The 25,540-nt window shown below is 36.9% G+C and overlaps 1 protein-coding gene across 3 annotated transcripts; it reads left to right on the top strand.

Moving 5' to 3' along the window:
* Window positions 1–1,809: 1,809 nt before the first annotated feature.
* On the top strand, window positions 1,810–24,455 carry TCAIM (T-cell activation inhibitor, mitochondrial). 3 transcript variants are annotated; one of them, XM_009288636.2, is made up of 11 exons: window positions 1,848–1,924; window positions 5,219–5,354; window positions 5,906–6,059; window positions 7,249–7,495; window positions 9,152–9,274; window positions 11,959–12,056; window positions 13,718–13,809; window positions 16,074–16,333; window positions 16,884–17,015; window positions 20,491–20,753; window positions 22,272–24,455. In XM_009288636.2, exons 1-10 carry the CDS (start codon window positions 1,896–1,898, stop codon window positions 20,714–20,716), a joined length of 1,497 nt encoding a protein of 498 aa, XP_009286911.1. In that variant the 5' UTR covers window positions 1,848–1,895; the 3' UTR covers window positions 20,717–20,753; window positions 22,272–24,455. The 3 variants fall into 3 exon arrangements, with proteins under 3 accessions (XP_009286912.1, XP_009286911.1, XP_009286910.1); XM_009288637.1 differs by lacking the exon at window positions 22,272–24,455 and having other exon boundaries at window positions 1,810–1,924; window positions 16,101–16,333; window positions 20,491–21,023; XM_009288635.1 differs by lacking the exon at window positions 22,272–24,455 and having other exon boundaries at window positions 20,491–21,023.
* Window positions 24,456–25,540: the final 1,085 nt, after the last annotated feature.

Below are 25,540 nucleotides of genomic sequence, written 5' to 3'. Positions count from 1 at the left end.
TGGGCGCAGCGTAGGGCCCGGGGTGGTCAGCGTCGACGTGCCCGAGGGCTGCCGCCGGCAGGCAGGCAGGCAGGCGAGATGGCTCGTTATTCCGTGCCGCCTTAATGGGGGGGGGGGAAGGCCCGTGAGACGCGTCGCGAGCAGTTGTGCCGTTAAGTAGCTGTAGGAAAGACCGACGTCCTTACCGTTAGTGAATTTGAAACCGAATTCTACCAGGGCTCCGCTTTAAATAGTTAAAACTATTAGTGGTTGGGTCACTAGAGCTTATTTTCTTTCAAGCAGTGCATCAATCAGTTTCACCAAAGCTTACTTTCACTGTCATCTTGTTTATTTTCATACTGTTTTCTCCACACTGCCTTAAGGGTCAAGCTGAAGCAGGTAATCTCGGTTTGAGTGGTGAGGTAGTAGCATGCGGTGTCGTGTTTCCAAAGGCTTTTGCAAAATGACTGCAGCGTAATTAATATTTTGTTTTGTTTTAGCAAGCGTAACTTTGAGGTGGGGTGCAGGTGAAACTCACTCAAAACCAGGAGATTTTCTTTTTTAACTAAGCAATGTAACGATTTCTAAGCAGCTAATAGAGCATTTAAAACAAGAAACAATGATGCTTTTGTCTGGTTATATAAAGCATCACCACAGATTAGTGCAGTGGTGAGATTCTTGTTTTTTTCCATCCTCTGTCCAAATCCCTGAAGCTAAAATTACAGAGAGAGAAAACTGTTTTATTACCAGAGAGCTTGTTAGTGTATTTAAGTTACTTTATGATTAGGACTGTTGTTAGGGACTCCAAAAATGAAATTATTATTGTCTTGCCCACCTAGCTGAAAATCAGAAGACAAAATTTATAAAGTATTTTGGGAATATTTTAGCTCAGCATATTTTTTTCTCGCCCTGTTTGCCTCTAGTAAAATACTTGGTAAACAATTTATATTCCTAGTTAAGTATATTTGTATTAGTAAGATGCACTTCTAAAACTTCAGGTGTTTTGCAAAATAGTCATAGGAGCTATCGTGCTGTATTGGAAGAGGGATGGTATTTCTCTGATAACTGCTCATCCCAGGTGCTTTAAAATGGCATACTTAGTGGGAACATGTTATTTTGAAAAGTGTAAAGAAAAGTACATTTAAAAAAAAAAAAGTGCATGAAAACATTGCCAGTAGGGAGCTTCCCTCATAATCCCTAATAATTAGGTATATGTTTGCACTCTGACATGTTAAGTGGTTTATCTCCTCTTGGAAAACGCTCAACTACAATTGCATAGTGCAGAAGTTACTGGTAAAAATTGCTGATTCATTTTTATGAATGCCAGCAAACTTTTGATAAACATTTCCAGGCATTGTTGTATGACAGTGTCTTTCCCTTTGGTTTTATATTGTGCCCCCATAAAACAGTTGGCATATAAATTTTCAATTATTATCATTTGTTTGAAAGTTTTGGACTTAGCAGAGTGAAAGTTTACGTGGAATTCCATGAGCTGGTATGTGTTAGTGCTTAAAGAAAGCTTCTATCTTTTTGTTTCTACACTTAAGACAAAAACTGGACATCAGAAAGAGTGGGAAATACTTTCAAGAAATAATTTTTTATGTGGGTTTTTTTTTCCCTAACTGGAACATGTTTAAATACTCATCTTCAAACCAAAATATGGTAACAACTCTTAATATGTGTAAGACTCACTGTTTGTAGAGGAAACTGAAAACCTTCTTATGCAAAACCTTATGTTTTATGTGTGATTTCTCAATTTTGTATTACTATTAAAATTTATCACCTGGGATTTGGAGAATGCACTGATAAGTAATAGGGGGAAATGCTCATGTCCGTTACTAAACAGGATTTTTTTTTCTTTTTTTTAAGTGAGTTAGTGGATGGCTGAAAGTTAGCTTGACCATTGAGTTGCTGAAATGTTTTGCTGCTTGAGAGCCGTGAGAAGGTAAGGCATGTTGCTGACCTAATTTACCTTTCGCAGATGTTTATATGTTTGTTTATGACTTGCATATCTGTGAAACTGGTTTGGTATTTTTGTTTAATGCTTACTTCGTTGGCTTTCTCATCTCTACAGCTTGAAGCTTTCAACAGAGCATCCACAGTTGAAGATCCCCCAAAGCCATATGCTTGTCCTCGAGTGAGATATTAAAAAGGCTCTCAACAAAACAAGGGGTTTAAAATAGCTTAATTATGAGAAAGTGGTAGTCTAAATCTGAATATGATATGCAATATATTACTGCATTATTGAGTTATTAAAGCTCAGTGTTTCAAAATGAGTGACTATATCTGTAATAATGAGCTTAATTTAACAAAGATTTTCAGTGCCAACGCTATAAGCCAAAAAAGTTAAACGTCAGAGAGATGTAAAGAAAAAGCAGAAAGAAAGCTGGAGGGAATTATTTAATCAATAAATTAAATCTGTCCTAGAGTACGATTGCATAATGTGTTCTAGCGGAGATTGTGTTTCATATCTTTCATGAAGTGGAGACGGCTGTCCTCAAAGTGGTTATGACCTTGATTTTAACACAAAGACTTTCTCTGCTCTTCAAATCTGAATGAAGTTCTTGGAACGATCCTTGCTCCTTGTGAGCGAAGCCATAAGCATCTTTCTTGCATTTTCTTTCTCTAAATTCATTTTAATTCATTTATTTTGTCACTTCACTTGAAGGATGCCTCAGAGTTCTGTCTTTCACCTTCAGTGAATGAATTCTTCCTGCTGTCACACAGACTAATTTTGGCCTTTGAGCGTTTCTCTTTTAAGCAAGTTCAAAATAGACTTTTGGCTGGAATCCTGAGCCTTCCTGCTAGTGTGACAGTGTTGTTTAGATACAAAACAAGGGATCTGAAGTTAACCATACTTGGCCATTTTTCTTGTAGAATACCAGATGGAAGTTTATAATTAATAAACTTGGAAGTACAATTAATAGTTTCCAGGTGTGTTGGAACTTTTTTCCCTAACTACTGGAAACGGCATGCAATGTAGCTCGAGAGTGGATGTGGGAGATGGTGTACGAATAAGGTGAAGAGAGAACTGAGCTCCTTACTTCCTCCTGGCAGCTGGGTCTAGGAGGATGTGGGTTTCTTGCGTGGCTGTTAAATCAAAACTGCTATCAGATAGGTAGCTGGCTAATTTACTTTTTTTTTTGTTTGTAGGTAGCTGGCTAATTTACTTTTTTTTTTTCCTCCTTTGCTGGAAAGAACTTTTTTCCTTTTTACAGCTTTGTGTCCACTTGTTTCAGCAGGACAACTATTTTGGTGTTTCCGGATACAAAATGGTAAAGCATATGACCAAGTGGACTTTTATCCAGTGTGCTTTGCTTCCTTTCGTGCCAGGTCAGGTGGAGGCTTTTTCCTGCATCACTGAGCAACTCTGGCATGTTCTGGTGATTGCGAGCTTTTGCTCTCCATAAAAACATGATATTGCTGTGGTATTTCACCATCTCCTGCTGTTTTGAGTATGATCATGGGCTATGGTGATGACTAGTCTTAGAGTCCTTCTCAGATGCAGCCAGCAAGGAGGTAGAAGTGTTTGCCAGTAATACATTTTGTCTTTTTTTAATCTTCCATTTAATCCACACGCATGAAAATTGTTTTTAGTCATAACAGTTTGAAATTTCATTAGTTGTCTTACGTTACAGATTTTCTATTCCACTTTTCTACAAAAATGTCTCCTGTTTTCAGCAAACTGACTTTTAAGCTGACTTTTAAGACCTACTAATTAAATATTTGCCCGCCTCTTAGGCAGAAAACTAGCTTTAACTGCTTTCATGTTTCTAACTGAAGAGCTGGAAAGGTTTACAGAAAAAAGGTAAAGTTAAGGGTCATTGCATCTGCTTGACAACTCAACTGTTGCCATTTACTCCACCATTTGCCAAAATGAAAAATACTGCTTATTGTCTGAGCACAAATTTGGGGATTTTTTTTTTTTTTTTAATTAATGAAAGCAGTCAGGAAATAGTCTCACATGTTTCTGTGTCCAGGACAATTATTTGGTCTAGGATGCTGAACAAATAGCTCTTTGTAAAACAGTCTTGCTTACTATTATTAATGAACTTATTTTTTTTATGTGAATTGGAATCGGCTTTGCTTCCAATCTGCCATATATTTTCCTATTCAGGGCTTGCAGTTTGGATGAATGATACTGTGAGGAGTGAAACAGTATTGTATTGCTTAGCAGAGCAGAACCCCTACCTTTGAGTTGCAAACTAAAATGAACATTAATCACAGAGAAAATGTTGGGACCGTTGAATTTGTTAGCCTGTGAGATCAGCTAAAGGAAAAATCTGTTATTAAATATTTACCAATTCACGTTTTCTTGCCACTTTTACATAGACCGTCTCTTGGTAATTAGTTTGCTAACCTGAATATCAGCTTTGAATTATGACAGGAAATTTTGGTGGTCTTTAATTCAGAACTTGTTTTTCCTTCCATTTCAGTCTTTTGTTACACAAGCGTGCTCTTTGCAGAACTGTTAATTTGTGCATAATTGGAGGTATTCAATCTTTTTTATTTTCTGAACTTCCTAGAACTTCTTCAGCTTAACTTTTCCTTCTGATCTTAGGTGAAACAATCTTCTTTTCCTACCACTGAAATTTCTTTTAGTCCTTTTCTTCTTTCAGTGAAGATCAAAGGGCAAAAAAGTGCTGTCTTTTTACTTGATGTCTTCTATAAAAGAGTATGTTTGGGAAAGTAATTTTTTTTTAAATGGGCACACGTATGTGGACCTCAGAAACTAATGCAGAACTTCTTTTGATTGAATTGTGATTATTACTCCCGGGTAAAATTTAATGTTCTTCTGCACTGCTTGAAAAATACTAGGTTTGGCTTTTTAACTTGGAGGTTCAAAAGTATGTAAGGGTTGGCTTTTAAGAGCAGCTTCAGCAATAGCTACAAAAAATACCACTAAAGCCAGTCTTTATCATTCGAACTACTTGACTAGGGAATTTTTATTTGAGCCTGCTTTGAGAAAGTAGAGGAAAAATTTATTGTACTTATTTACATGTCTTTAATCAGCCATTAGCATCCACCATCTCTTGAACCTGTTGGATTTGCTCCATATAAATACAGCTTTGTGAGTCCCAAGAGGAAAAATCCAGCACTCGGACTTCTAATACCGGTTTTAAATGATTGTATTTGCAACTGTGAATGTTTCCTCCATTCGGTCACATTCTAATGTAATTTATATCAGTTTGTCATTTGATTGGTTGCATCATGCATAAACGTTCTGTTACTCTATTAGGTTATGTCTGGAGAAGATACTGTTACAATGTATTCTTCAGTCAAGAACTTTGTCAGGAGCTGATGCCATCAATGCTCTCAGACCTTTCTATTTTGCTGTGCATCCAGATTTCTTTGGCCAGCATCCCAAAGAGAGGGTAAAAATCTTCTTGTGTGCTTTCTTTGTAAATGTGTCATATATCAAGGATGGAAATTTTCTAGTTTTCCTGCTGTCAGAGAAACAAAAGTAGTATTAGAATTTAATATCTTTGTTACCAGAGAACAAAAAGATGCACTTTCTTTATTTTTAACAAGGATAGATCCCTCAAACATTCATTATTTATTAGTCATATATTCTGTTTAATTGTTATAAAGAAAATACCGAATCCTTCTAGTCTAATTTATAATACATATTACTTGCTTTATCACTTTGAAATGCTGTGCATTATATTTGAATCAATTGATTTCTTTAAGCTTGAAAGCCCTAGAAGTGGTGTTTTGGAATGTACAAGTATGTACATCATACAGTTTATTCATGTAAGATAATTATTCATTTATGCTGAGAATATGAACTATATCACTCCTTGTTAAGAGCAGCTGGCAGTTTGTAAAAACTTAATTCTGCATGTAAGATTAAAAAGGTTTAGATGAAAAAATGGCCAAATTCATCATCTGTAATGTGTTTTGGTTTTTTCTTTTTTTTAAACAGGAAGTAAATGAAAACTCTCTGAAGAGGTTAAATGGCTACTTGGAGAATCTACAGAAACCAGGATTTCGCTCCTTTAAGCCAACTCAGCTTACTTTTTATGTAAGAGAAAGAGAACGAAACTCTTCTAATGTTCAAGAATCCTTCAGTGCTTCAGGTGCTTTTATATCGTGCAGAATGTATCTTCCTGTATTTAAATTCTTTCAGACCATCACTTAGCCTTGTGATAATGAGTTTTCAACTGAAAAAAATCCTGTCAAACCATGAAAGTATGTATTAGATAGACAGCTAGGACCATCCCAAGTAATTAAACATCCTAAGCTTTAAAAAGCATTGAAAGAATCAGAAATTACAAAGTTGAGGTCAAGTCACAGTATGAGGAAGTAAAAAACATAGGTTGAGGTAAATGATAATTTTTCTGCTTTTAATATCGTTGTCATGTTTACCTGGGGCAACAGTTGGGTCCTTGTTTTCATTGCAGATAATGTGCAGTACATGATGTCAGGGTGTTTGTAGGATCAGTAGGAACTTGCTCTGTAAGCAGAAGTTGTATAATATCTGAAGCTTCAATTTACCATGTTGTCTCTTAGCTTTGAGACTACAGAAAATATTGCCGAGTTTGGAATGTTGGTTTTGATGAATTTTATTCTACGTATTTGTCTCTGATGTACCAGTATGCCTTATCTAACAGATGAGTTTTATGTTCTATATCCTGCTAGTCAAAACACTTGAGCAAATTGTGAGGGACCCTAGTGCTAGAAAACAATCATACTGTTTTTCAAGAAAATAGTAGTGTTATGTCCAGTCTACTTAAAAACTGGTGGCTGTGTTCTGCTCTTGAGCCTAATACTTGCTTGCTTTCTAATGGGGCAGTTAGGCCCAATAGCTAAGTGATGGGACTTAGTTTTAGCCAGTGTGCAAGTGTAGTGTTTTGTTCTGAAGCTTCTGTTCATAGCCTGTGAAGAGCTGTTGTAGCGCTGCGTTTCTACAGTAAATTACATCCAAAGTGATGATCAGTAACAATGTGAATTGTGTAGAGCTGTCGGACAAAAGTGCCACTGTTAAAGCGAAAGCATCCTTTTTTGGGTTATGCTGCATCTGTAGCTAGGTTTTCAATTTGTCCAATGATTCAGATAGTTAAAACAGCTCCATTTATATTTTTGGACACATAACAGTTTTAAAGGTTAAACTGCACATGAATTTTGCAGTGAGAATTGAAATAACTATCACAGTAATTTCTGACTATGTACGCCTTGTTTGGGTTCTTGTAAGATGAGAGAATAGTGAATGAATTTTAAATAATTTTAATTAAATAATACTAATTTTGTGGGGCCTGTATTTTACAGGGTTTCGAGCAGTCAGTTTTACATTACATACTAGGGATCTCCTGAGCACAGTATTAGATATTCTCAACTCCTGCAGTTTATCTACGGAGCATATTCAAAGTTTGAATGTGAACTCTCAGCCCCACAAGGAAGCAAGAAGCACAGTGAACAGACCTATCAAATGGGATAAGACTTATTATTCATTTACTGGATTCAAGGATCCTGAGGAGGAACTAGAACAAGCCCAGAGAGTGGAAACAACTTTAATGTAAGGCTTTTATTTAACTGATATTTTGTAACCTGAATTGGTCTTATTCTAATGCTGAGTTTTTTTAAAGGCAATCAATAAACATTCTGAACAATACAAAACTTTATTGTACAACATGTAATTCTGTCACGCTTTTTATAATTAAAGAGAGTTCAAATGAGCTCCTGGGGTAACTATAGTTATAGTTATAGCTGAGGCATTCTTGTCTCTTTGCCCAGCATTCATGTTTGGTCAATCTAGTTTTGGTTGATCTAGTTTTTCAGTTTTGTGGAACATTGGCGGCGATTCAGAAGGAGGCAGAGGTTCCACTTGCTCCAAATAGCTCCTTGCCTCTTACAGGACTTCTGTAACACAAAACTATACGGCTATTAACTTCACTGTTAGTATTTCATTATCACATTCTGTTGGGGATGGGAGATAATACAATAAAAGATAGAAAACTAAGGTTAGAATGTTTTAATTTGCCAGATATCTTAGTGTTGTGCTTCTGATTTGTTGTTCAGCATACCAACCTTAATATTTAAATTGAGGCAATTATAAATGCTGAACTTGCATTAAATGCAGCATGTTGTGTATTAGAAGTTGGTTGTTCATAAAATCTGTATGTGCTCATTTTGCGGAACGGTGAAAAATACTGCCTTCAAAAACTTTGTAACAATGAGACTTAGGTGCCATTTGAAATAAATGCGGAACTGTGGTGGTTGTATCTTCAGAGCAAAGAATACCCCTCATCCTGCCTAGCACCTCGCAAATAAAACTACTATAATATATGCTACTGTAAAACTCTTAACTGATATTTAACATACTAGAGAATATTTTTACTTATTTTTACACATTTACAAGAAATGCCATGAACAGTTACGTATTAACAGTCTGGTTTTAATACCTAGCCATTTGGCATTGGGCCTCTCTTTTTGCTTCTGAGTTTGGATTTTTTCGCTTAGAATATAGTATGAGTATGGAAGTATTTGTAAAAATAAGAGTGTAAAAATAAGCTTGTAAGAGTGTAAAAATGCTATGAACAAAGGCTAAATCTCTTAAAGAGTAGCTTTTTCCTAGAAATAGAATGATCTATTTATTGAAAGTTTTAGATGTACTCCGTAAGTCATGTTTGCCTGGTTGTGATTATTGACAAAAGAACTGTAAAACTTTGACCTGCTTAATCTATGTTCATCCCAGCTCTGTAAGAGTTACCTAACTTAGCCCTTTAGTACCTCCTCCCTTATTTGATAATATACTATGATAACTTTGGTGGTTGTTTTTTTTTTTTTTTTTAAAGGCAGATGTGTGGGAACTTCTTTCATTAAAGCACTAAATTCTGAAGCTGCTCTCCTAAATCATACTAATCTGCTGCTCTCCGCCTTTTGCACCTCTAAGTCTTAACAGTTGTAACACTGTCAGTGTCTTTTGGTTCAATTTGATTCCCTAGTCCCCCCCCAAAGACACATTAAGCGCCAGGTTTTCCTTTGTAGATATCTTAAGGTGAAGCATTTAGCAATTTCAGTTTCTGTCATCTACTTTTAAAAAATCCATTTACCTGGTAACTTGAAATTAAATGTTAATGTTAACAGTAAGAATTCAGTTAGTTGTACTATTTGCATGAAAGATAATGCAGCACACCTCTACTGTTGGGGTTTTTTCCTCCTATTCTTTCAGATCCTGGCTAGATGATAATGAAGCAAGTGCAGTAAAAAAGCTGAAAAAGAGTTTGCCGCTTAGAAAAGAATTAGAACGTTTAAAATTTGAACTCTCTCATCAACTCCAGCTCTCGGATATCAGGTAATAAATTAGATCAGTTGGACTTGCATTAAGACAGTCAAAGCAAGGAGGTGTTGTGTAATGCTACGCCATGAGCTTTAAAGGCTTATTCCAACAAAACAGCTGTATTCCATACATGTAAAAATGTTATTGCACTGAACAATATTTTTCTGGAAGAATTCTATTGGGACAAAAATTTACTGTTACAATCTGCTCAAAAAGACCTAGTATTTGTAACTAATAACGTAGGCTCCATAAGGAGGCAAACACATAAACACTTGAAATAGGACCTGTGCATATGTGTTAAGTTTGGGTGTTTTGCTGGATAAAATTGCTCTTCCTGAATTCAAGGGACTATCTACAAAGGTAACTAGATTGGCAGTGAAATGCAACTTTGCACAAGGTACATATTGACATCCCGCGAAGACTTAATAAAAACATTGTTCTTTCTAGTGTCTTGTTTCCCACGCTCCAGAGGAGGAGGATATTTGTTTGCTTGAAAGGGCTGAGTACAGTTGGTGATCTTGATTCTTCAGAATGTTTTCCAGAAAATAATTTATGATCCTTTTTTAAATTTTGTGCCTTTGAACGAGGATGTTCTGAAGTGGGATATTCAGGATGGGGAAAATGGCAGTGAGGGTATTCAACAATGAAAAAATAAACTTTGGGGGATTATTTCAAGGGCTAGTCTGTTAAATTCTTTTAACCAGGAAAGAGAGTCGGAGCTTCTGAAATCGTTCTTTTGTTCCTTTCACCCTGTAAAAGACCCTGGCTTCCTTTAAGCTGAAGCCAATTTTTTTGAACACAATTTCTAATCCTCTGCAACTGTGCTGTGGTGGGGGTTTTTAAGTTTCTGAAACAGTCTTCAGCATTAAATGCGTAGGTTTGGTTTTATTCATGGCTTATACTTAATTTTCTTACAGTTTGTGCTTTTAAAATACACTAAAACTATTGTTCCATGAAGAGTTACTAACCTTTCAAGAGTTATATTGTCATAATTCAGAAAAGAATGTGAGTGTCAGAAATCTGACAGGTATCTTAATAGGTAACTGCTACTTGTGATCCTGCAGCCTAATGCTAGTGTTCACAGAGGTTTGAAAAAATAACGGGGTCGTTGGCTTTATTCCACGTATAAGTTTAGGACAGCTGAAGAGAAGGTAGGATCTATAAGCTACCTTTTTACATTCCTGTCTGGTGCTGCTGAAAGCGAAGTGATATTGCTAGGTAACAGTAAATAGTTACTAGAATGACTTGCAGTATAATAGATTGAATTGCCTCATAAGTGCTGTGGCATAGTGCCATTCTCTGCATCCCAAAGAGTGGGTTTTTGCCAGTTAGGTTTCCCTAAATGAGATGATGTGGGTTGACCCCAGCCAGCAGCTAAGCACCCACAGACCCGCTCGCTTGTACACCCCCTGCGGGATGGGAAGAAGAGAACAGGAAGAGTAAAAGTAAGAAAACTCATGGATCAAGGTAGAGGTTTAATAGGTGAAGTGAAGCAAAGCTGTGCATTCAGGCAAAGCAAAAGGAGGAATTCATTCACTATTCCCCATTGGCAGGCAGGTGTTTAGCCCCTTCTGGAGAGCAGGGCCTCAGCATGTGTAATGCTTGCTTGGGAAGACAAGCGCCATAACCACGAGGGTCCCCCCTTCCTCCTCCTTTCCCTGAGCATTTACTGCTGAGCGTGACATCATATGGTCTGGAATATCCTTTTGGTCAGTTGGAGTCACCTGTCCTGGCTGTGTCCCCTCCCAGCTTCTTGCCCACCCCAGCCTACTCGCTGATGGAGGGGGGCAGCGTGGGAAGAAAAAGCGAAAACCCGGACACTGTGCCAGCACTGCACGATAGCCAAAACAGTGGTGTGTTATCAACACTGTTTTAGTAAAAAATACAAAACACAGGGCTGCTACGGGGAAAATTTAACTCCATCCCAGACAGATCCAGTGCAATAAGGGAATGTTAATTTCCCATTTTGAGACAGTTTTATATCAGCTAGAAGTTTGTAAAAGCATGTAATTTTTCAATACACTGGGACAACTTTACAATTTAAATGCTTTTTGAAATTTAGTTAGGAGTTTGATCTGTCTGTGGTGGAAGAGATGTCAAAATTGTTTGTTAAAGTCACCCAGGTAACACCTGGCTCCTGTATGGTTTAACAAATATTATTCCACTGTAAAATATTGATTTTTATATATATAGCAACTTACCACTGGAATCATAGTAATGTTTTGGACTAGGAACTCAAAAGAAAAAAAAAAGAGACAATGTCCCTAAATACAGTATTTGTTCTTCTAGACAAACATTACACAGTGTACAAACAGAAACTGCATGCCACATGACTGAACCAAATACTGGGTTTGTTGCTATTTACTTACTAACCCCCTTCTTACTGGGGGAGAGATTTGCAAGTTCTGTTCTGTCTAGCAGGTTTTATATTTATTTTTCCTATATCTGGTTGTATTCCTTTTTTTTTTTTTGGCACTCACTTTAAATAAAATTTCAGTGTCTTTCTTAGGCTTTTTAGCTGTTCAAATAGCGTATCACATGGACAGCTTTTCAGTAGGCTTTTGCTTTTATTACTGTTAGAGTGCTATTTTGTTTGAGTTGTTTGTGTTACAAGGCTTTCACCTGCTTCTCAACTTCTGTGATTTTTTTTTTTTTAATAATGTTGAGGATGAAATGCTTTCAATTATATTTTTATTTAGGTGGCAGAGAAGCTGGGGTATTGCTCACCGCTGTAGCCAACTACACAGTCTAGGTCGCTTAGTCCAACAGAGACCTGAAGTATTAAAGAATGTTAAAGGTATTTCTGTTGCTTGTTTCATATATCCTAATATAGTATTGATTTGAAGATGAGCAGGAGTCTTCTGTGGCAAGGGAGCTCTAGTTCTTTTCATGAATGCTTTTGATAACTGCAAAAACAACCCTGCTGGGCTTACTGAAAAGCTGGTGAGAACTTAAATTTTAAGCTACTGGGTATTTTTTAAAGTGACCTTTTCTTATAGTGTATTCGCTACACTCAGCTTCTATTTTACTTCTTAATAATTGCAAACTGAGTGAGTGAAAGGCACTAGACTTAGTACTAACAATGAAAGTAAAAAAAATCCAGACTGAACCTCTGAAAGGGTGGAGGTAGTAATAGATTGTTACCCGTGGTAGATTCAAGACAAAAATGCAAGTAGCTCTCTAAAGAGTCAATATAAGGAGGACTTACTAGAATACCTTTAAAATTGTATTGTCTTCTCTTACCATACATGTTCCATAAAATACCTATATTAAAGTCTGTATTTTCTCAGGAAAAACTAAAATATTCTGTAAACCTGACCTACCATTCTTCTCATACAGCTGTTTGACCTGTGGCAGTATCTGTTTCCTCTAATTGTAACTCCACATTTTATGCCTGTCTGCAGATGCTCTGTTTTGAGTGGCTTTCATTTGAGGGTTCACCTAATCCTTTGTCAAAAGACAGAGTGGGTAGGACAATAAGTAGTAGTTTTAAATTGTATCAGGTTTCAAATTAGTTTTTTTACCTAAGCATGCTAAGGATTTAAAGTGCTAGAGAAGTCTGTCTTGTGAACCTGTTGTAGTTTCCATCTTTGAAGATCTTTAATAATATACTGGACAAATACCTGTCAGTAATTATACAGGTACAGTTGATCTTGCCTTGGGGTACAAGGATGGACTAGATGCCTTAAAGTCAGCGTTGCTCTTTCTTAAGCATTTTGGAAAACTGCTTGCTGAGAGCAAGAGCTTCTATTCAAGCCTTGTCTTGTAGATTAATTCATCGCACTGAAGACTTTTGTGGAAGCTTATTTTGATGCATAGTTGCCTGTGCTTTTAGCCTAAAGAATTCTTGAGGATCTTTGTACTTCACTGAAAAAAACATACTCAGACTCAAAACTGATTTGTCCCCCCAAAAGTAAACCTAGTATTATCCTTTTATGTTGTTTCTATTCTTTCTTTAAAAAAAGAGCAAAAAGCTAATGTGAAAGCGTTTCTTACAGCTTGCATGTTGCAGAGAGTTCTGTGGAAATAGTGTTGAATGGCTGTGCTAATGGTTCTTTGACCAACCTTTACCTTATTTATATATACTTTAAGCGTATAGCAAATAATTCCTACTGTATACAGGATTTGTACAGGTTCTTTGAATATGCTGTCTGCTGAGATTTTCTCTTATTTTAAAAGTAGTCTTTGTAAGGAAAAAAGTCCAGTTAACTAAAAATCTATCAAGTTTAAACAGGGAGAAGGCAAATGCTAAGTAAGGTTTGTATGAAAAAAATTCTTGAACTGGAGTTTTCAAGAATACTCTTTCAAATTTTGAGAATAACGAAAGCACCTACTCGTGTGTGTGCATGCTGCAGAAATGTGTTGCTTGTAACATGTTACTGGCATAGTTAAGCCTTAAATAATTGTGGGAATGATTGCAATAACCCAAATTAGTAAAGAGCTTTGTTCAATCTTTAGGACGCACAGTGGTATTTACAGACCGTTCAGGTATGAGTGCAGCAGGTCACATAATGCTCGGGACCATGGATGTTCACCATCACTGGACCAAAGTAAGAAGATTTTAAAGTAAATGATAATGCCTCTTGTTATAACATCCTTTTTTAAACTATAACCAAAATATTAATTGGTGCAGATAACTGATGAGTAATATAAAGCATAGCTACTATGTTTAGCATAACCATGTACATTGCGTTCTAAATTTAATCCTGTGATATACTGTTACTAACAACAATCTTTGTCAGATCTTTACTGCTGCTTTCACTAACAAATCAGTCCTACCCCTGATTAGATATAAAGAAAACTGATTTGTTCTGCAGTGTTCCAGTCTGTGCAATGAGCACTGGCAGAATATTTCATGATCCATAAAGAGCTTATTCCTATGAAGAATTTAGGAATTTTATTCAGATTTTTTGTAAAAATGGGACTTCAAGGGAGTTTTGAAGTGATCATTTCAGTTAATGGCTGCTAACCAACCCTGTAACTCCACTTTGTTCTTTTAGGCAGATAACGTGGATGTTGTAGAAATTTATCTTTAGTGACTGTGCGAATTCTGCTGCTGCTTGTGTAAAGTTCGGAGTTGACAAGCTTTCTGGCATCCTAAATGATAGTCTTATATGAGAAGGACCACAAATAAAATATGTAGTGATATCAGCACGTCACTTAAGGAAATTTTCTTGAATCTTGGTTGCTGAAATATTATTGATAGTTCTATCAAAAAATATTTCTTTGTAAAGGAAATAATTGGTGGAATTTCATAGTTGGGAATTTCATCCAGCTGGCATATCAGAATATTCTATTTCTGTATTCCAGTCAATGAATAATACGAAAATTGAGCACTCAATCCAAAGCTTTCTCTGGTGGTGGTTTGAATTTTTGCCTGTATGTTTCACTGAGGGAGAAAACAAACTGTGGTTTGTTAATGTGAATGATTTACAAAGAACTTAAACTGAGAAACTAGAATTTAATGCAAAACTTTCTACTCCAAGATTTGAGAGTGTTGATAGTCATTGGAATAAAAGTGTTCTTCTGATTATACTAAAATAAACACTGTCTTCCTTGAAAAGAGAAATGATTCCTCTTTCTAACCTTTGCCAGGGGGGTTTCTGAACGGGTCATATATCTGCACAAAGTATTGTGCAGATGGGACAATGTGTGTAGTTAGTCGTGGTGATGGTATTTGCTTTGGAAGGTAAAGGAGAGGTATGTATTTGGACCTGAAATCAAAGGCTTTTTATTTTAAAATGCACTGAAGATCATGTTAAATGATACAGAAAAAGTCAGTGACAATCTTCGTGAGGTTGGTTAGCCGCTTGGTTTTTAGAGAACAGAATTTTTTGTCCAATTCTAACCCATTTTAGAAAGCAGTCCTAAGTGCTATTACTTTTGTTACTAATTACTAGAAAAAGGAAGCAGTAGAATAGTGTCCAAGTCAGTCTGTAGAATGCTTGGTCAGAGGTACAATACTTAGAGAAAAACTGCAAAAATCCTCTGTAACAAATGCAAATGCTGAACCAATGGATTTTATTGTGCCAAAAGCTGTTCTGATTCTACTACTCTCTTGGGTTTCTAAAGAGATTATTCTGAAATCACTTGACTTGTTCCAGCAGCAGTATTTTTTTGTATGGAAAACTGTGTTATAGTAATAACTGGGTAGATGGTAAGTAGTGACTGCTACTACAGACTTTCTCTTTTCACTTGTTGCCCTGTTCCAGCCTTCTCCCTATCACACCTTCTATGTCTCGACTCACAAGTCTGATCATTTCTTAACCTTTTCTGGTATAAGTTTTGTAGATTAGAGATCTGGTACCTTCCTCCTTTCTCCTCTCCCTTCAGACTCAAGATGAGCTAGGTTATCATCCAAACCCTTGGAAAGAACTAGTTCCGGCAACAGAGACTTCTCTTTTTTTGAGAATTGGTGTAAATTAGGCTGGCAAAAACACTTTTGACTGTATGTGGAATAGCTCTACCACTGTAACTGTGGTGATAAACATCTTATGTAGACCTCAGATTATAATTTTTTTTTTTATCTGGGACTATTAATTTCTGTATATATAGAGAAAGAGGACATCCATCAATCTTGTTATGGGCTTTTGGTGCCTTTATAGTATAAATACTGAAAATACTTACAAGCTTATTCCATTATATCTTGCCCCAAAATGTATATACTTGGTATTTCTGATTTCTGGTATTCTTTGATTCCCCTCACCCCCCACCCCTCCTTGGGTTCCATGTTTGCATTGTTAAGTGTCTCTTCTTTTATAGTTTCTTGTTATTTTTTTCATTTCTTAAAACTAAGTTTTATGCTTTGTAACAGGAAGTGTTTGTTTGTGTATGTGCACAGATTTTTGAGAGATTGCCAAATTATTATAAACTTCAAAAAAGGCTGCTGTTCTTGGAAGATCGGATAAGCCAACTTCTGGGAGGCATACAAGTAATATATATTGAAGAACTGCAACCCCTGTTGACTCTAGAAGAGTACTATGAGACTCTGGACTCTTTCTATAATAAATTACGTGACAGTAGACTACTTTTTCATCCTCGTAGTCTGCGAGGCTTGCAGATGATTCTGGAAAGGTAGGTATTTGCAGGTATTGCAGTTTCTTCCTTTTAGAGCTTTTGCTCTTTTTTTTGGTTTTTTTGTTACACTGATTATTGTTCTCACTAAGAAGAGAACTAATATAATCTCGGATTTTCATTGTGTTGAACTCTTTCTGTTTCTAAAGGTTTTAAGTCCCTTTTTATGGGTTAAGAAGGAATCAGATTGAAGAAAATCCTGCTTACTTTCATTCAAGTTAGATTCAAAATTCTGTCTTTATCTTAGTGTTGTGCTGGGTTAAATCAAAGGTTTTGTGCTGTCAGGTCAACACTCAGCTGTGTATGATGGTGCTGCTGTTTATATTTTTTTAGTGTTGTTGGCAGTTGCTTTTGAAACGTAATTTTAAAAAAGCTTTATGTATGATGCTTCTGTTTTCTCATGAACCAAACTTGATTCATTTTTTACCAATTATTCTTATTGTGATTAATTGATGCTCTTTTATCTGCAGAGTTAATACTGAAAGTAATTCATGTCAATACTTGCGTTAAAAAAGATACCTTGTTTTTTACTTCCATCATGTTTCATTAGTGACAGATATGCACCAAGCTTACATGAATTTGGACACTTTACGATCCCAACGGTCTGTGATCCAGCAACCCTTCAATGGTTTATTTTTGCCAAAGCGCAGGAAGCAAGAGAGAATCTGAAAAGAAAGGAGGAGTAAGTGTTCGTGTAACTTGATACATTTAGCTCATGAAAATCTTTACATGTCATATGTTTTATTTGTAGGAGGAGAACTTTGAAGAATGTGTTCATGCTCTTTTGGTGGAAACAAAACTTCTGTTTATGAAATAGAACTTTACCCATCAGCTTTACTGAGTCAAAAATTTCAGTGTTCAGTGAAAACAGTTGTTAGAAATTACCCATCCTCCACCTTGTAGAAACAGTTGTACTTTACTCAGAAATAAAAGATCTTTGCTTACAAGACAAAATTACATCTTTTTTTTTTTTACAATTACTTCCCCAAAGGAGAGGTGGTTTTTTTTTTTAAGGAGGAGATCTTTTTATTGAATAAGAAAAGCAACAAACTTCTATTAATGTTACTTACATTGTGACAAGAAAGCAGTAAGATCTAAACTAAAAATAACTGAGACTGACTAAAGAATTATGATTTCTAGTTGTTTGTCAGTTAGTTGAGGAAAAGATTAGTTAGCACCTAACAAGGGGAAGGAAAAAAATTGGGATAGAATGATGAGAGAAATACCTCCTTGGTACTCTTTCACAGATGGGAGTGAGATGAGAGAGATGACAATAGTCATAGTACTTTACTTAATATTAAGTCCATGACTTGTGTTATCCATCAGAACTGTAAATTTTGTTCTTGACCTTGTATGTGTCTTTGAGGATTAAGAGCATGAAGTAGAGATACTGGTTTTATTTTGAATAAAACACTGTGATAAGTAACTGGGTGTTACTGTCCTTTTAGAGGTTGTTACTGCAAGTTTATTTTTCTGCTTTGGAAAGCTTTTAATGAATTGTTGAAATATCACATTGTCATGAGTGTATACGTGATAAATCCAGAAATTTTTTTTGTGAAGGCTGTTTTAGGCATGAGTCTTGCTGAAGGCTTTATGGTTTTAGCTCTTAAGACCTGATTACTGGGGAGGATATATTTTGGAGATGGACTTGGAGTTTTACTTTACTCCAGTAAAACATGGAGGTTTGGAATTTTTCTGTAACACTAGTCCAGCTTTGAAGTTAGATTATTTTTGCCTTATGAGTTATAACTGCTGAATAGCTCTCTATGTAGCTGTCCATATGTGACAGCTGAGAAAGTATTGTCTGTAGAGGTTGGGAGGGATGTTGTAGCAAATGTATGCATTTGCATCTGGGTAACTCACTCTCCAAAAAACCTCACTCTACCCGACGTTATAAAGACACTAATCCAGGAAAAATGTGGGGCTCCCCTCAGAGTATAAGCAGCTGTGTTGTAAGAATGTAAGAGCCAAGCTACGTATCTCAGCTCTTCTGTTGTGGGTTGGGTGATTGCTGGTTTGTGTAAAATAGTAAAGAACACTATACTGCATCATATCAAAGGTCTGTCCCCATCATCTATTAGCTTACGGAAAGGCTGTATGAATGGCAAAAAAAAATGCGGTGGGTTTTTTTACTCTGTACTCCTTCCCAGTTTGACTGACTGCACTTGAGAAAATACTTGAAACTGGAAACATTATCTCATGTTAAGAGCGTTCAGTAGTTTAGTAGATCTTCTTTTTTTCCCGCTCTTAATTGTCTAATTATTTTTTGAGCCGACTTACACTTTGTGGCTCCAAAATATCCCGTAGCAGCAAATTGCATAGTTGAATTACATGTAGCATGTGTGTATGAAGGAGGGAAGAGGTGTTCTTTATTTTATAGATCCACAGCCTGATGACTTCATTTGTCATTCTCTAGTTCTTGTGCTGTAGGAAATACAAAACAGTCATTCTGTATTTATCACCTCTACTTTTTTTGTGGATATGTCCTATTTCCCCTTAGTTGTATTTTTATTGAAGCTGAAAACTCCTTTTCCACTCAATGGTTCCTTGAACAGAACCCAATCTGTACTTCTGATTTTCCTTAGCCTCCTGTGGTTCTTAAAAGGGCCCTGAGATAAAGGAAAATATTTTGAGATGTACTGGATTTACTCTGCGCATGCAGATGAATGTTTTGCATGCAGTAAATAGCATAGTGTAGCTGGAATTTTGTATGACCTGATGCACTGCGGGGTTCAAACACTGCTGCTCTAAAAAATTGTCTTATCTGTGTGGATAATGTCAGTCTTCTAGTAATGCAGGGTTTAGTATGAATCTACTTCTCCCCTTGCTTTTCTAAAGTATCAGTTTTGTATTGTGATAGAGTTGTAAGCCTCCTTGTGGAAGTGACTAAAAATAAACCTGCAGTTCTCACGATGTGCAGCTAACTTTATATCCTTCAGGGGAGCCTGAGGTTACACAGGACAGGAAAGCTTGGTGCTCAGGTATTAGAGAATGTGCTCAGGAGGGTGGCACAGATATGGTCAGTAGAGAGGGCAGGCTTGCTCCAGGTTAACTCACTGGCTCAGTTCGTCCCTGACTGCCAGAGCTGGTCTGGGCTCTTGTACAGCGTTCTGAGTGCCTCAGCAGAGCGTAGTGCCGTGCAAGTACACAGAGATTCCTTGCTGAGCTCTGGAAAGAGTGATGTTGAGCCCTTACAGTAGTGTTTTCATGTGAGTCAAATAGTCTCAGTAGCTGTGTCCGTGCGTAGCTTGGGCTGATGATTCACATCCCGGCTCTGCAAATGTGCTGCTGCTTTGTAGCTCCTCCCTTGATTAGCCCAGTGTGTGTTGTAGGGCAGCAGTGGTGCTGTTTCTATAACCAAGCTGGCTCTGGAAGTATACGTGTGATGATGTGGCACAGTGCCTGAGCTAGTAAGGCTTGCTGAACCTGAACTGTCTCTGCATTAGATGATCAGTCACAGTTCCAGTGAGAATTAATTCTGCACATTAACTTTATTTCTGAGTAGCTTGAGTTTGCCATGTGTTGTCTTATCACTTTTTGTCTAGGGTGAATGGAAAAAATCATCTGCAAGCTATGAATTTCATATTCATAGAATCATAGAATCATTTAGGTTGGAAAAGAGCTTTAAGATCGTTGAGCCCAACCAAATCTATATACTTCTGCATTTATTAAGTTATTAACGCATTTAATATGCATCAGGTGACTGTACCCGTCATCTGTTGTTTTTGATGATGTGCAGACCACTGGTCTTAGTTAAGAAGACAGAGTAGTTATTAACATGATTTTATTCTTAACGCTTACACTTTCAAGGTTATTTAAGTACTTTTCATCCCTTACATTAAAAATGAAGCCTCATAGGATTTTTATTTTGGTATTTTTTTCCCTGTTACCTGGTGAGCAAAAAAAACCATCATGGTGGAGGCTTTCAAATGTGACTCTGTAGGCAGGCTGTTGCCCATAATCGTGGAAGCATGTTCAGTCTAGCCTCTGAGGTAGACATAGGTGTCAACCTGCACAAAAATCTCAGCTGTACCGTAGCTGTACCTGAAGTGACACCTTTGTTTACATGCGTATAACCTACAAATACACTTATTTCAAGGGTTTTTTTCAGAGATTAAGTCCTAATTTTGTCACTGTATGTTGTCTTCATTTGCTAGGATGATGATTTCGGAAAAAGAGCTAATCGATACTTCCACTGAAAAATTTTCTTTGGATCGGCTGTATAAGGAACCAAGTGTTTCCAGTGCACAGATGATAGATTGTTGTAAGCGACTGCTAGAAGAATCGTTGCCATACCTACAAGGCATGCACCTTTGCATTTCGCATTTCTACTCTGTGCTGCAGGATGGAGACCTCTGTATACCTTGGAACTGGAAAAACTGAGGACATATCTGATAATCAGATGAATTGTTTATTTTCTGTAAGAGGCTATAAATATGAATGTTTTTAAGAATAAATTATTTAAACCTGTATTTTGATATCGGTATTCAACCCACAAATTTTCTTCTAACTGCTGCTCAGAAAGGATTGGAGTCCTAGACAATTTGCACAATGCACAGTATTGCCAGTTCTGGGAAGGACATCTGTACATTCTCCATACTACTGTAGGAGTCCCAGTGTATGGTAGCAGTTGTGAAACCGCATTTTTGTAGTAATTATGAAAATACATTAAATTGCAAGTCTGCAAAAATGTGCATGTGTATTTTTAATATACATGAATATTGCCAGATAGATGATCTTAAAGAGTGTACTACTCAAACCAGACGTTGCATGTTATCTTAAGGGATTCACTGAACGCAGAAGTTGAGTACCTAAGTTATCTGGTGGCAATATTGGCATTTCACGTTGCTACCTATTAGTGAATTTAAAAAAAAAAAAAGACAAGGGAAAAAACACCAGAGTAATTTCTACTTTGCCGAAGAAAGCAGTACATTAACTTGGTCTCTACAGTAGAGTGTCATATGCTGGTCCAATATTGTTGCCTTAGAATTTCAAAATATGCCAGTTGTACTGTCTGCAGTTACTTTGAAGGAGATGTCATTATCTTTGTTTTCCGGCATTTGCTCCATAAATACAGACAATCCTCTGTACGTACACTATAACAGATTGCAAATCCCATTCACAACACTTAAAACTTGTAGTTTAACGTGACATCTGAGGAGAAAGGAAGCATTGATTTGTGTGGGATTGTCTGCAAGAGTAAGTACTTCGCAGTGAGAGCAAGGAGTTTGCAGTAAGGCAAACACATGGATCTTTACTGGTACCTTATTCCTTGAAAAAAATGAAAGTGTGAATGTATGTCCACACTTTTTCATTGTAATACACGCCAAGATGCATTTTGTATTTGGGCTACTACTTTGCAAAATATCTTTTGAGAAGAACCAACTGCTTAATGTTTCTGGACTTGAATTTACCTATAACAACTGGCAAAAAAAAAAAGGAATTGTCAAATGCTTATTTGCCTTGTATTTATATTTGTATTGAGCAGGGAAATTGTTGTGGTTCTCTGTTTTCTCCTGTTAAAAGGCTCAGTGTCAAGTTGTTTATTATGTTGCCAAACTTAAAACAAAACCCCTGCAGTGTGATCTCAAACATGTCCGTTTTAAAACATCGAGACAGAAGCTGTGACTTTTTTTCATGCCTTTAATTCAGCCGAATTACTAGCAATTCCTGTATAGGTTCTGAAGATCAGTTGATAGTTTCTTCTAAGTAGTTAACTTCCATTGCACATTACTTCCCCTCGCTCCATCTAGCATTGACGATACTGTCCGTGTCCCAGTTGGGCTAAGCAAGTGAGCCGATCCCATCAGTTGTGGCCCGGCAATATTCCCTGTAACAGCTCTTTGAAAGTAGGGCATCTTCAGGAGTAAAAGCTGTATGTAGTAATTTTTTTTTTTTTTTTTTTTTTTGCTTGCTTGAATTGAATGACCCCTTACAGGTCTTCAGGCAGGAAGCAGCTGTCCAGTTTGACTGTAGAGGAGATTTTAAAAAAAAAAAAAAAAAGTCTGAGGGGAAGGTGAGTAGACTCAAGCAAGAGCCTGATGTGATTGTGAGGACTGACGCTAATGTCACAGAAAGAAGCGACTAGACCTGGGGACCTTCTCTTTGTGACGTAGAGAAGACGGCTAGAACTGGCTGGAGGAGGAGACGTAAGCTGGAAAGAGCCTTTATGAAATGGAGCATGGGCTGTTTCCGCAAGTAAAGTGGGGCAGTGGAGACCCTGACCTGGAATGGGGATCGGAGTAGGCAAGGGCAGGCAAGAGGGAACGGGACTGAGTTTAAATGTGGAAGCAGTGAAAATAGTTGCTGTTAAAACATTTCCAGTCTGGGATAGATCTGGAGATTCTCACCGTTCCTTCTAAGGGGAAGTAGCCAAAATCCTCTGGCAAAGTGTGTCAGCCCTCAAAGGGTGGCGTGGCAGCCTGCTTTTCTGACGGTTACCTCCAGGCTGGGGTGTTGGGTCTGCACAATAAGCCAAAGAGTTCCAGTCTTGCTGCTATCCCACCAGAAAGGTGGTCGGCTCAGGTGCTGTGGGGGTGGTCCTCCCCTTTTCTGTTAGGTTTTGGGTTTTGTTTTCCCGAGTTCTGAAGGAGATGCATGTCAAAATCTCTAAAACTGCTCCAAAGTTGAGCAATATAAAAATTAAGGTTGCGTATAGGTCAATAATTCAGCATGGTAAGGTCTGGGTTTTGACAGAGTTATTTTGTGGTGCACCTCCTGTAAATCGGTTTTACTGCAGAATGGTCGAGCTAACTTTAGAAACATATGGGCCTCCCAACATTTTTTAACATCTTTAGAAAAGCAGTGGAAAGAACAAAAGGATAAACTTAATGTGCATGTTATAGGTATATATTTTGACAAGTTTGACTTATTTTGAAGACTGTCCCAAAAGTAACAGATATGTCCACTTAGGTAGATGTGTATGGGTTAAATCTGTCAGATTACATTTTGCTTTCCAACATTTTAATGAGGTGGGGGAAAAAACAGTTTTAGAACTCTGAAAGCCTTTTGTTGCAATGGCAGGGTGGAAATGGACAATGATTTGAAACTTTTGTCTGTCTTTAAACTGCGCAGGACACCTCAAATTCTGTTCCACAGACTGTGCTATCAGCTCATTGTGGAAATAGATTTGAATGAATATTAACATCTACTGTAGTTTTATTCAGTACAAAATTCCTGCTTGCTCTGTGGCCAACAACCAAAAACATGCTTGGTATGAAGTTTCAAAAAGTGTTCTTTTTGAAAACAAATCCTAATATTTAATTAGGTGGAGTTGATGTCTTGCTGTTTTAATCATTATTGTTTGGCTTAGATTTGAGTTTTTCTCCTGTTTAGAAATTTGCAACAAACATTTGAAAGATAAGTAAGAATCTCTACCAGCGATCAAAGACTTGAAACGCGTGCTGGTCATCCGTCATGAGTCAATAAACCGCGATGCCCAGATCGTGTCATTCAGCCTCTGAGAATGGTTTGGTATTTTAGCACAGCTGCCAGAAGGAAATTCAATGCTAGATTCAATGCTAGAATAAGAGAGATGGGGACTTAAGACAAAATTTATCACCTTAACGAGTTATTTTGATGCTGTTTAATACTGTGACCTTGAGATGCACGCATTGGCAAACAGCAGTTTCCATTTTGTCAGGTGTTGGCATAACGTTTTACAGTATCGGTTCTGTATGAACTCCAGTGTTACAGGCTCCTGCCTGCGTTTTAACAGCTTGATACGTGATTTTTATTCTTAGAGCTGTGTATGAAAAGTGTATGAAATAGTGGAAATAATGCCCATTTTGTCATTGTTCTTTTGGCTCTTAACTGCTGTGATACAGCCTCGGGGACTAACAGGCTTGTATTTGTGCTTTGTAAGGCATTCAAAATGTTGATGATGAATCTTGAGAAAGACTTAAAAAGGGAAAATATTCCAGAAGATTAGAGCTGAGGTATCAAAGCGTATCCAAAATTCATGAGAACTTTTCATGGAGAACATAAATCTCATTTAGTTTGTCTACGTTACAGCTAAAAAAAACTTTCTGAGGAAACTGAGATTTTAAAGCTTATTAATTTAAAGTTGTCTTTCTGAGAATATATATAGTATTTGTCTGAACAGGGTTATCTCTGTGATCCCTTGGACGGAACAGGTTTTCATATGCAAGCACTGCTTTGTGAACAGAGCAGGGCAGATTTAAAAAATAAATTTAAAAAAAAAAAAAGGCAGCCTAGCTGAGAAAGAGAAAGCATAGCTGTAAATACAGTAAAAATGTTAATTTAGAAAGTTCAGAGATGGAGATCATGCTTTTCTGTTGCATATAAATACTAGAATAATTTGACTTAAAAATATGAGACTAGAAGCTGGGATCTTGATTCTGTGCATGGAAAAAATGTTTAGATATCTCCCTGGAAGGCCCTGTTAAAACAACAGTATATACTGAAGTAACAGAAAAATAATCTTGTTTCGCAGTTTGTCCTTTTCAGCTACATATTCCTTACACGATTGTTTAAATGCTGAATAATTTAGTACTTCATTTTTGCTAAATCCTCCGATGGGGTGCTACGTGTCTAAATAGCCAGACTGATTGATTATGATCTCAGTGGTGTCTTTAAAACAAAAAAGCTTTTGAAGATATTTTATTTAGTAGAGCTGAAATTTAATATTTTCTTGCCAGCTTTTATATTCTGAAAGTGTCTTTTTTGTGACCTCCTATTTCCATAGCTTTTGGCTATTGTGTGGCTTCATATTTTAGCAAGTTTAAATATTTTTTAATCCTTTTGCTTTTCTTAAGATGTTTACCAAAGGAACACAGGTTTAAATTGGCCCCATCTATGCTGTGGACTGTGCTAACTACAGACCCCCCAAACGTGCCTTAATTGAGCCGCTTAACCTCCTTGTAAACTTCTCTTGGATTTTAACGGGGAATAAGATTTCGGAAAAGTGAGCGTGGCCAAAGTTTGTGCCAAATGTAACGGCTGCAACGACAACGTGAAATGGTGTTTAACATCGAGGTTAGATAAAAAGAGCAGGGTTATAATTTTCTTCTTGATTTAGTTCCAACATCCCTACCTTAGCTGCTCAGGAGAACAAAAGGCAATTTAATGTGGCTTAAGATACCAGTCAGCTCTAATTTCTTTTTGATTGTTTCTCTTTAATCATCTGCTTCGTCATTTGATTTTTATATGTTGCGGGGACATAGTTGAGCAGTCAGCTAATGCCTG

The sequence above is a fragment of the Aptenodytes forsteri genome, unplaced genomic scaffold, assembly GCF_000699145.1.
Source record: "Aptenodytes forsteri isolate BGI_AS27 unplaced genomic scaffold, ASM69914v1 Scaffold9, whole genome shotgun sequence".
Taxonomy (NCBI): domain Eukaryota; kingdom Metazoa; phylum Chordata; class Aves; order Sphenisciformes; family Spheniscidae; genus Aptenodytes; species Aptenodytes forsteri.
The sequence above is the reverse complement of the archived record's forward strand: the minus strand, read 5'-3'. Positions and strand labels throughout refer to the sequence as shown.